We start from the raw sequence: 12,198 nt of genomic DNA, 5'->3' as shown, positions 1-12,198 counted from the left end.
CCGTTGTTTTCTTTTCTGTGGGAAATGGGTCCAAATGGCTCTTTGAGTGTTTAAGGTTGCTAACCCCAGGTATAGGGTCTTCTGCCATGAGCAAAGGGTTGGACTGGAAGACTTCCAAGGTCCCTCCCAACTCTGTTGTGTTCTGTATTCGGGGACCCCTTGTGCTGTTTCTCGTTTAAGCTGAATATAATTTCCTCCTGTGCAAACGGTTATTGGCTTCAGGTTTAACTGCCCTCTGGAGAGACCTGCGGGTGGAAATCACTTCCTGGTTTCCTAGATGCTTCTTTTGATGCATTCCAATAAGGCATAAGGATTAGTTTCCACCCATTGCTTCTTGTCCTGCCCTCAGGTGCTTTGGAGAATAGATTGTCTCCTTCTTCTTTGTGGCAACCCCTGAGATATTGAAAGACTGCTATCATGTCTCCTCTGGTCCTTCTTTTCATTAAACTAGCCATGCCCAGTTCCGATCTTTTTGTTTTAGCCTCCTGTAGCCTAATCATCTTTGTTGCTCTTCTCTGCACACTTTCTAGAGTCTCAACATCTTTCTTACATTGTGGATGCAATATTCCAAGTGTGCTTTAACCAAGGCATTATAAACTGGTACACTTTTGCACTTAACTAGACTTAGAATAACTTTATGGTCACTTTGAATGTACATTAAAATAACATTTCTCAAAGAGTCTCCACCTCCGATGTAGAATAGAATATTCAATTCAATTCAATTTATTAGATTTGTATGCCGCCCCTCTCCAAAGACTCGGAATAGAATAGAATAATAGAAAAGCGTAGAATAGAATAATAGAACAGAATAATAGAATAGAATAGAATGGAATAGAATAGTAGAATAGAATAATGGAATGGAATAGAGTAATAGAATAGAATAGTAGAATCGAATAATAGAACTGAATAGAATAATAGACTAGAGTAGAATATAACGATAGGATAGAATGGAATGGAATAGAATAATAGAACACAATAGAGGGGAATAGAAGAATAGAATAGAATGGGATAATAGAATAAAATAATAGAACCAAAAATAATAGAACAATAATAATAGAGTAATAGAATGGAATGGAATAATAGAATAAAATAATTAGAAGAATAGAAGAATAGAATAGAATTCTTTATTGGCCAAGTGTGATTGAACACACAAGGAATTTGTCTTTGGTGCAGATACTCTCAGTGTATATAAAAGAAAAAGATACACTTGTCAAGAATCATGTGGTACAACACTTGTCATATGAGTCAAATGGAATAGAAGAATGGAATGGAATAGCAGAGTTGGACGGGATCTTGGAGGTCTTGTAGTCCAGTTTAGACAAGAAATCCTAAAGGGAAACTACATAAATATGACTAAATGTATACAATAGTAAGACTAAGCCCCACATCATGGGGCTGCCTTTGCATTGTGTATGAACCTGGAAGCTGGAGGGCACTCAACAAACCATGAGTAAAAAAAGGAACCATGATTGAATGCACCGTCTCGGCTCAAAACTGGAACCGCGTTGCTTCTTTTTCACCGCCACGTGGAATGGAAAACCGGGCAAAAGCAGAGCGTCACTTGCTGCTACTGAGCATGCTCGCAGTCCACGAGCTTTCCCCCACCTCCCCCCTCCCGTTGCGTTTCAGATGCTGCGACTGCGCATGTCCGAGAACAGCCGGCTGAAGGGATAATCCTATCGCGAGCAGGTTCGTCACGCGAAGGGAAGACCGTCAAAAAGCCGGCACCAGAGCCTTCCATTGGCACTAGTGCGCATGCTTCCAAAGAGGGGAGGTGCTTATCTTCAATCGCTGCTGGTGATCGTGGCTGAGATTGACCGCGCATGCCCAGTAAAGACCTGGGAGATGATCCTGAGGGAAGCGTTTGTCTGCCGTTTACAACTCGGAGCAAGTGGTTTCGCTTGGGCGGTGGCTGTGAGGAAGACCAGAGTGTGGGGTGGGAGAGAGAGAGACCGGCCCTCAGCAAGGGGACGAGGACCCCGGCAGGCAGCCCGTGAGTTCAGCCACCGACTGGCAGAAGTTCGCCGTGGGGAGATTTACCTCGGACCCTTTGGATTTCTTCCTGCTCTCGAGGTCTTGCAGAGCTGAGAGGGGAGGGGAGGGGGGAACCCTTCAGATACTGATAGCCCCTCCCAGTCAGTGGTTGGCGGTTCGAGGGGGCAGGTTGGGCACCTCCTCACCTTTTAACATTAAATTAACATTAATTAATTAATTAATTAAAATTAGATTACCAGAGTCGGATGGGACCTTGGAGGTCTTCTAGTCCAACCCCCTGCCCAAGCAGCTGACCCTATCTCTGCCTCTACCTAGGATCGAATTCCCAGCCTCCTGATTGTGAAGGCAAGAGCTCCATCTCTAGGCCACAAGCAGTTGGGATATCTGTTGAATATCAACCTGCCAGTTGGCATTTTCGCAGAAAGAGAAGGATCCTCTGTTGGGGGGGGACCAGAAATAAAGGCTCAGTTGTCTGATGACCAGGAGAGATGTTTTTGTGGGTCCAGGAAGTGTTGAGAAAGGGCTGTGCTGCCCACCCACCCATCGCTGGGGGGGGGAGGGGGCCTCAATGCAGCCTGCCTTCTGTGCTGACCGCCTTCTCCTTTTCCTCCTCCTCAGCAGGGCCTCCTGGGGATGCCAGCCCCAAGCCACGACGATGCTGGCCCTACCGCAGAAGGGGTGCGAGAGATTATCCAGAAGGACCTCTTGGCCGCTGACCTGAAATGCAGCTTTTTTGCTTCCGCCCTGCAAAGCTACAAGAGGGACTCTGTCCTCCGGCCGTTCCCAGGACACTACTCCTTGGGGGATAATAAAGATTTTGAGGCTCTGGTGAGTTGCCTCCACCTGGCCAGGAAGAGACTGTGGGTGGGAGGCATAGAGAGGGAGGGGTCCTGCAGAGTAGGAAGGTGTGGCTCAAACCTTTTTGGTCTTTTGAGCAAGAGACGGGGCGGGGGGCAGGTTGGGGTCTCAATGGCCCAGTCTAGACTGGCAAGGAGGCAGCATTGAATTTACAAGATTGAGCTGATTCCAAAATGGCCATTTTTATTGATCGTGGCAGGAAAGGTGGTTTCCTGCACGCTTGCTGAGCCCGAAATTTATTTATTCATTTATTTAGAGAGATTGATATGTCTGCCCACTCACTCTCAGTGACTCTGGGCAGCTTATGAAGAGGAAAAACATAATATAAATAACAATAAAAAGCAAGAACTCTTCACCTCCATCTCCTTGGCGACAACCATCAATCAATCAAAAAGGCATTTGATTCTGAGTTCCCGAAGTCTGTTGACAAAAGCAGCTCTTCCGGGCATTGCAAAATGATGGGTCCAGTCCCATTTGGTGTCAAAGTGGGGTTCAGTCTAATCTCTGCAGGGAAGTTGTTCCAGAGGGAAGGGATTTGCATTTCTCATGGGCTTTATAGCGTAGTTCACCTGCAGCTCAATTATTTTGAAATTCTCCACCAGATTTGCAGGTAGACAAACTGGGTGGGCACCTTTTCTGAATTTTTTCAAGAAACAGGAGGTCCTTTCCCAATTTTTCCTAACATTTTGTCATTTTTACTGGCAGCACAACTGAAAAACCCCGTGGAAGGCCACTCCTTTCTTTTTAACATTTTATTTTTTTCTTTCCCAAGCCAAAACAGGATGCTTCAACCATCATAAATACATGCTGCTTGCCAAGTTCTTGAATTCTGATCACACAACCGTGGGGATGCTGCAATGGTCATAAGTTTGAGGACATTTTATTTATTTATTTATTTGGACTCTGGGTGGCATAGAGCAATCTAGACAATATAAAAATAATTTATATTGTTCTTTAATATTACGGTTGTGTCTCCCATCAGCTGATGGTCCAGAGGCTGCTGCTGGCTCCCTGGGGGGTCTGCGATCCCCCCCCCCCAGGTTTATCATTCGGTGCCTCCTTTCTTCGCCACTCCTCCAGAGAGCTGTTCTGATCTGTTTTCAGATCCTGTTAGTTCAGAGTTTTCCTTGGAGGTTCTGAGGGAAACCTCTGTCACGCTGCGATGTTGGTTCCGCCCTGAAGTGGCTGTGTACAGATTCGGACATGTAATTGCGACTTTGCTTGAACTGCTTTATTCCAACATTAACATAACGTTAATACAACAGTCAGTATTCAACTGTCAAACCTCCTCGGGTTTCCCCTATTTAACTGCCAGCTGGCTGAGGAACGAACCAATGGTAATCCCTTATTTTCCCCGGTCGCTAGGTTACCGCCCCTCTCCCGGTGCCCTTTCCTGTTCTCATAACACTTCCTGTATGGAGCCTCTCTAGGCATCTCCTGTCGTTGGTACTTCCATACATAACACGCCCCCCTCAGTGCTGTAACTTTGAATGATTGCTAAACAAGTGGTTGTAAGTTGACTAGCTGTCCTCGACTTACAACAGTTCATTTAGTGACAGTTCAAAGCTACAAAATAATGAAAAGAAAGTTACAGCCGTTTTTCACACAACTCTTGCAGCATCCTCATGGTCACGTGATCAAAATTTGGCCACTTGGCAACTAGTTCATATTTTTGATGATTTCAGTGTCCTGGGATCATGTGTTCATCTTTTGCGACTTTCTGACAGGCAAAATCAGTGGGGAAGCCAGATTCACTTAACCATGTCACTAATTTAACAGCTGTGGAGATTCACTTAATGGTGACAAGACAGGTTGTAAAATGGGCAAAGCTCAACAGGTGTCTCACTTAACATAAATGTTGGGCTCAATTGTGGTCACAAGTTGAGGATTACTTGTAGTTATGGGGAAGGTTGTTGAGAAGGTGGTGGTGCTCCAGCTCCAACGGTCCTTGGAAGAAGCCGATTATCTAGGCCCTCAACGGCCCGGCTACAGCACGGAAACTGTTTTGGTCGCGTTGATGGATGATCTCTGGCAGGCCCGGGACAGGGGTTTATCCTCTGTCCTGGTGCTTCTCGACCTCTCAGCAGCTTTCGATACCATCGACCATGGTATCCTTCTGCGCCGGCTGGAGGGTTTGGGAATGGGAGGCACTGTTCTTCAGTGGTTCTCCTACCTCTCCGGTCGGTCGGTGTTAGTGGGAGGTCAGAGGTCGACCTCTAGGCTTCTCCCTTGTGGTCCTCTCCCCCCTGCTATTTAATATCTACATGAAACCGCTGGGCATGATCATCCAGGGGCATGGGATGAGGTATCATCAGTACGCTGATGATACCCAGCTGTACATCTCCACCCCATGTCCAGTCAACGAACCAGTGGAAGTGATGTGCCGGTGCCTGGAGGCTGTTAGGGTCTGGATGGGTGTCAACAGACTCAAACTCAACCCTTATAAGACACTGTGGCTGTGGGTTTTGCCTCCCAAGGACAATTTCATCTGTCCGTCCATCACCCTGGTGGGGGAACTATTGATCCCCTCAGAGAGGGTCCGCAACTTGGGCGTCCTCCTCGATCCACAGCTTACATTAGAGAACCATCTTTCAGCTGTGGCGATGGAGGCGTTTGCCCAGGTTCGCCTGGTACACCAGTTGCAGCCCTACCTGGACCGGGAGTCATTGCTCACAGTCACTTATCACCTTGAGGTTCGACTACTGTAATGCTCTCTATATGGGGCTACCTTTGAAAAGTGTTCGGAAACTTCAGATCGTGCAAAATGCAGCTGCGAGAGCAATCATGGGCTTTCCTAGGTATGCCCATGTCACACCAACACTCCGCATTCTGCATTGGTTGCCGATCAGTTTCCGGTCACAATTCAAAGTGTTGGTTATGACTTATAAAGCTCTTTATGGCATATCTCCGGGACCGCCTTCTGCCGCACGAATCCCAGCAACCAGTTAGATCCCACAGAGTTCTCCGGGTCCTGTCGACTAAACAATGCCGTCTGGTAGGACCCAGGGGAAGAGCCTTCTCTGTGGCGGCCCTGACCCTCTGGAACCAGCTGCCCCCGGAAATTAGGATTGCCCCCACCCTCCTTGCCTTTCGCAAACTCCTTAAAATCCACCTCTGCCGTCAGGCATGGGGGAATTGAGACATCTCCCCCAGGCTTATATAGTTTTATGTATGGTATGCTTGTGTTGTATGTTTTTAAAATAATGGGTTTTTAGATATTTTTAAAATATTAGATTTGTTTACTGTACACTGTTTTACTATTGTTGTGAGCCACCCCGAGTCTGCAGAGAGGGGCGGCATACTAATATAATAATAATAATAATAATAATAATAATAATAATAATAATAATAATAATAATGAATTTGCCACAAATAAGCAGGCTACTACTTAGTTAGGGGGTCTAGTGATCAGAGATATGAGTGTTGAAATTTGGGTCATCTGATGTCAGAAACCTGAGGGCAAATGTGCAGTGTAATAACAATGCAAGATGTCAGCAGTTCCTCCCACTCAAAAAGGGCTGGCTGGGAAGCCTTTGTGATGGGCAGAAGTGGGGGGAAGGGGGAAATGCAGAATTTGAACCTGGGGACTAATGTGAGGCTCTAAGCAGCTTGAAGCTTCCAGATGCTTCTCTCCATTCTCATTACCACCTTTCCAAGAACAAGTAGCCAAACTAGTTTACCAAAGAGCCGTATCCTTGAACCTCTGCCAGCCAACCTTCATCTTTTAAATAATGGTTTGAATGGCCTTCCAAGGAAATTGTTGGGCCAAGGGCTTCTTTGTTCCCTGTTTGTCAGAAGAGACCAACTCAGATGATTTGACCGATACATAAATTTTAGAAGCCCCTTTCAGTTGCAGGTGTTAATTTAATTGGCACTGTGCATCATTTCAACTATGGAGTCATCATGTTCCCTATTTGACAGACGGAAAGAGAAATCTTGCATTTCAACAATGCTTGGAACACAAAAGCTGGGTTAACAAAACACAATCTGCTTCCCTAAATAAATTATACAGTATATAGGTCATTCTTGATTAAGATTACAATTCAGCTGAACATTTCCACTGCTAAGCATTTTTATGATTTTTCTTAACTCTTTTTGAGTTAGTAACAGAGTTGTTGAGTGAATCTGGCTTCTTCATTCAATTTGACTTTTTTTGCATTGACTTTTTTTCATTAACACAGTTTCAAATCTGCACTTTTTACAATTTCAACTCTTATTAACTTTTTGATGAATCTTTCATGTTTCTCCTTGTAACTCCTTTTACCATGTTTATTTAAATATTTCATCTACTACAACATCTCTTGCTTGTTGAATCTGTAGATCAGTAATGGCAAAACTATAGCACACATGGTACAAGTGGCACATGGAGCCGTATCAGTGAGCACGCAAGCTCATGTCCGGCACGCGTGTACGTCCTGGTCAGCTGATTTTCAGGCCTTCTGGGCCCACTGGGAGTTGGGAAACAGGATGTTTCCAGCCGTTGGAAGGGGTGGGGAAGGCCCATTTTTTTGTTCTCCCCAAGCTCTAGTCTGGGGAGGCTGAAAATGGCCCTTCCTGGAGGCCCTCCCGAGGCTAGAACTGGCCCATTTCAAGTGCCCCCCCCTCCCCATGCTTCCACCCTTTTGGCACGCCAACGGAAAAAGGTTTGCCATCACTGCTCTTCCCCCATAACTGTTAGGAGATCTTTGTCTTTATTCTCTTTTCTGTTTTGAATTCTTTAAAGATATTTTATTGGTTCCGTGTTAGGAAATTACTGCCATCTCTTTGTCTGCAAGGGTTGGTTTTCTTCATTTTTCTTCATTTTTATCTAGGAACAGCATGTGGAATAAGCCCATTGAGTGTTTTATGCAGAAAAGCAAATTTACTAATGATATTTGCTAAACTTATCCAGAAAGGCAAAGATGCCTGTGGAAATTCTTTCCCAGAATAACTGGCCATAATTAAGGAGATATTTGTTAATGATAAAAACAGAACTCTTTGTCATTCTGCTTTTGTGAAACCTAGAGATTTGCATAGATTTTGAATGCAAAATTCTCTGGTTTTTCATCATTAGCCTGTCACTGTGCTGACCAAACCATAACAGCTACAAGTAATCCTGCAAAAGCCAAACTCTGGTTACTTTTTTATTTGATTTCATTTCTCTCATCTCCTTTTTTTGTCATTTTTCAACTTTTTTCTTTTTTGATTCCCTCTCCCAAAATTTTTCATTATCATTATCTTGAATTATATATCATGTTTCCCCAAAAATAAGACCCTGTCCTTTATTTCATTTTTTTTGAGCCCTGATCTTGGCCTTATTGCTATGTATTCAGAAGCCTGATTAGGCTTATCAGGGGATGTCTTATTTTGGGGAAAACAGAATATATACATACATATACACACACATTGTTCTTCTGAAACAGCAAGAAATAGTAATAATCACCGCCTGTCTTACTTATTGCAACACGCTCTACATGGGGCTATCCTTGTGGAGACTCCAAATGGTCCAGAATGTAGCTGCGCAAGTTGTCATGGGGGTACACCCATATAACACCTACGCTCCACGAGCTGCACTGGCTTCCTATCAGTCTTTGGGCACAATTCAAGGTGCTGATTATTGCCTAGAAAGCCCTACATGGCTCAGGACCAGACTATTTAGGGGTCCGTCTCTTGCCGCATACTTCCAGAGACCAATAAGAGCACACAGAGTTGGCCTCCTCCAGGTCCCATCTACTTAGCAATGCAGGTTGGCGGAGCCGTGGGGGAGTGCCTTTTCCATTGCCCCCCACTCCCAGCTGTATGGAATCAATTCCCACCCCCCATGTCTGTACTGCTCCCACCCTTCTGGTCTTCCACGAGGCCACAAAGACCTGGGTTTGGCGGCAGGCCTGGGGAGCCATTAATTAACAACTATTATGGCCAAATCGTATGAATGTTTAGTAAGCATGTAGTTCTGATTGGTTAATTTATTGGTTTTTAATTAGGGCTTTATAGTCTTAGATTTTAAATTTGACTTCTTTTTTATTGTTTTGTATTTACATAGTTGTTGTGAGCCGCCTTGAGTCCTTCTGGATTGGGCAGCATAGAAGTTAAGTTGAAATAAATAAACAAACAAATTTCTTACTCCTAAATTGAAACATAGAGCATCATGAGCTTTGGCAAAAATATGGAAGGGGAGAAACATTGCCAGCGTCTGAAATTTTTAATTCAAATTCCCAATTTACACAAAAAAAACCCCAACCCTCGATTTGCTTGTGAAGTTGAGCCCAGCAGATGAGCTTGGCTCATTTTGTGTTTCAAAGCTGTAAGCCTGTTAACTTCAAGAAATATTTTTTATTATGTTTTCTTGTTTGAACCACTGGAGGGCTCTTGTGAAGTGAGATCATGTGGAAAAGCTCTACCCATCCTTTTCCTGTGTTCCTCTCTCAGCTTGCAGATACAAGTGCATTAGGGAGCTTGCAAGAACTCTTGGATTCTCCCGAGGATCCTGACCAAAGAACTTTGGAGCTGCTCCATTGGATCCTGTCCTCGAAGGCCTGGTGTATCCACTCCACCAACAAAAACAAGGTAACAATTTTCCTGAATGAAAGAAAGATTCGACCCAGAGAAGTCAAATCAAAGGCTGTTTTCAGAGCTCAAATTCATCTGGGAAGAATTGAGTTGGTTGTTATTTTTCATTGTTTTATTTTGCAAAGAAATACCCCCCCCCAAAAAAAAAAGTATGTTTAGTTTATGATTTAGTTAAAAATTAAGCTTTGGGAGTGGGCTGTAGCCATCAGCACTAGTTGCAAAGACAATAGCAAAAAGATTTGCATAGCGTTGATTTTAAGAAGAGAGATTGGGTGTCCTGTCAAGATTTGGGGCAATGAAGAAAAATGCAATAGAAAGGAAGGAAGGGCCAAAGGTGCTCCTCTGTGATGGTCCAGAAAGCGAGACTGTCAGTCTTTTCCCTTGCAATATAATATTTGGAGACGGGTGATGGCTCAGCGGTTAAAGATGCTGAGTTTGTCAGCTGGGGAGCTGACAGCCAGGAGCAATGCATAATGGAGAAAGTCTTGGATTTCCTGCCAAAAAACCTGAGCTAGGATCGGCTAGGATGGGTTGAAACAAAATGCTTAACTTTGCCTTAGATTCATGTCCAGCTACCATAGAAAGGCGATCTAGTGGTTAAGGTGCTGGGCTTGTCAAATGGAAGGTTGGCAGTTTGAGACCTGAGTACTGCATGATGGGTTGAGCTCCCATTCTTGCCTCAGCTCCTAGCAGCTCAAAAGCATGCAAATGCAAATAGTTAAATAGATACCATTTTGCTGGAAAGTAAGAGCGCTCCAGGCGCCTCGGCTTATAAGTCATGCTTGGCCCATGGCTATAAAAGTATCAATGCTGACTCCCTTGATTAAGAAACAGAGATAAACACCATGCCTAGAATTGAGCATAAGTTGAGGACTACCTATACTATAGGTCACAGTAGGTGACCTACAGTATATTGTGGGTATGATGTAGGCCACATGATGGGAAGGCTTTACCTTTATCTATAATATAGATAGTCTTCAACTTATGACCACAATTGAGCCAAAATTTATGCTATTATGTGAGGAATTGCTTAATGGAGTTTTGCCCCTTTTTATGACTTTTCTTGTTAGAGTTGTTAAGTGAATCCTGTAGTGGTTAAATTGGTCACACGCTTGTTAAATGAGTCTGGCTTCCTCATTTTACTTGTCAGAAGTTCACGAAAGTGATCACATGACTCCTGAACACTGCAACTGTCATAAATATGAGTCATTTGTTAAGCATCCAAATATAAATCAGATAACCATGAGGATGCTAAAATGGTGTGAAAAAAATCATAAGTCACTATTTTCAGTGTCATTATAACTTTGAATGGTCACTAAATGAACTGTTATAAGTCAAAGTCTACCTGTTTTTGGAGCTGGGGAAAACCCAGTTGAAGAAAACCCACTCAGTGGATCCATCTCTACAGTGTTTCCTTTTTTTCTGGTTATTTAAAAAACCCATTTTAATTCTTTAGGGCAGCTTTTCTCCATTTGGCTATGACCAAATGGCAGGGTAGTCCTTATTAATGATGATAACTGGGAGCATATTTTCCATCACTGAGCGATGCAGTTGAAAAGTGTGATGCCAGAATCACACTTTAGTTAGTGGTAGCAAACCACTTTGTTGCTGTCATTCAGGGAAGATTGTGGGTTATTAAGTGAGGACTTCCTTGCAACTTCCTGCTGGCTTCCGATGAGCAACGTCAATGGAGAAGCCAGCTGGAAGTTGAAAGTCCCAGGTGGCTTGCAAGAAAGGTGTCAAAGAAACCAAAACAGATGTCACTGCCCTATTGTGATCATCAGTCCTTGTCATGCTCTCCTTGAGGGAACCAATAAACATTGACACCCTTCTGCAAGTTTTTGGGAGTGGGTACAGATCTATGTCTCCTTCATGTGAAATCTGAAGATCCTGAAGCTCAAAGGACTTAAAAGCAAGAGAGAGAAAAAGAGAGATCTTCCATGTAAATAATATTCCTATATTTTGATGTTCTTGAAGTATGAGAAAATCCAGGAATTGACGGGAGATCCCAACATTCCTGTCCCGGTGCCAGACTTCCTGTTTGAAATCACCTACTGCAAAGAAATGAATGCCAAGTTTGAGGATACTCAGGCAGGGAGAGACCTCATCTATGCCTTCCACGGGAGCCGCTTGGAGAATTTTCATTCCATCATGCACAACGGCTTGCAGTGCCATTTGAACAGGGTAAGGAATGAGCTTGGTCTGCATTAATGGAGGAGGGTAAGGAGGTGAACCTTGCTCAGTCCAAAAGCTGTAGCACTTGAGCAACAGCACTTAAGCTTACATACCGCTTCATAGTGCTTTTACAGCCCTCTCTGAGTGGTTTACAGAGTCAGCCTCATGCTCCCAACAATCTGGGTCCTCATTTTACCCACCTTGGAAGGGTGGAAAGCTGAGTCAACCTTGAGCTGATCAGAATCTAATTCCTGGCAATGAGCAGAGTTAGCCTGCAATACTGCATCCTAACCCCTGCACCATCACCGGTTCTGGGGCAGCATCCTCTCTGCTATGTTAGCAAACCAGAGGACTCTTTGGGAAGTTATAATGGTATGTTGACTTGACTTTGGGAAATGCGGATGATCCATAGACGAATGGTCAGATAAAAGGTAGCTTAGCTCACAGATTGAATGGGAGGGTGGGCAAATATCTGAGAAGAAACCTTCTCTAGTTTCTTGGACTGTAGGGGCGGGGAGGGATGTACTTTCAGACTTGCAAGATTGTGTGAATGTAACCTTACAATAAAGTAGACGTAGTTCACCTTGGCAGGGGGAGTTACACCTCGTGGGAACTAATCAT

At 44.0% G+C, this 12,198-nt stretch overlaps 1 protein-coding gene across 6 annotated transcripts in view; it reads left to right on the top strand.

Annotated features, from left to right (window-relative positions):
• Positions 1–1,768: 1,768 nt before the first annotated feature.
• PARP16 (poly(ADP-ribose) polymerase family member 16) overlaps positions 1,769–12,198 on the top strand; it is a 28,689-nt gene continuing 18,259 nt past the window's right edge. For 4 of the 6 annotated variants that reach the window (XM_070763454.1, XM_070763455.1, XM_070763451.1 and 1 more), the window contains exons 1-4: positions 1,800–1,993; positions 2,617–2,823; positions 9,262–9,399; positions 11,380–11,586. In XM_070763454.1, the coding sequence (XP_070619555.1) occupies positions 2,629–2,823; positions 9,262–9,399; positions 11,380–11,586 (540 nt within the window). In that variant the 5' untranslated portion in view covers positions 1,800–1,993; positions 2,617–2,628. Of the gene's footprint in view, positions 1,994–2,013; positions 2,074–2,613; positions 2,824–9,261; positions 9,400–11,379; positions 11,587–12,198 lie in introns of those variants that run through there. The other 2 variants (XM_070763452.1, XM_070763453.1) reach the window with 2 other exon arrangements.

The sequence above is a fragment of the Erythrolamprus reginae genome, chromosome 10 (assembly GCF_031021105.1).
Source record: "Erythrolamprus reginae isolate rEryReg1 chromosome 10, rEryReg1.hap1, whole genome shotgun sequence".
Lineage (NCBI taxonomy): Eukaryota > Metazoa > Chordata > Lepidosauria > Squamata > Dipsadidae > Erythrolamprus > Erythrolamprus reginae.
The sequence above is the reverse complement of the archived record's forward strand: the minus strand, read 5'-3'. Positions and strand labels throughout refer to the sequence as shown.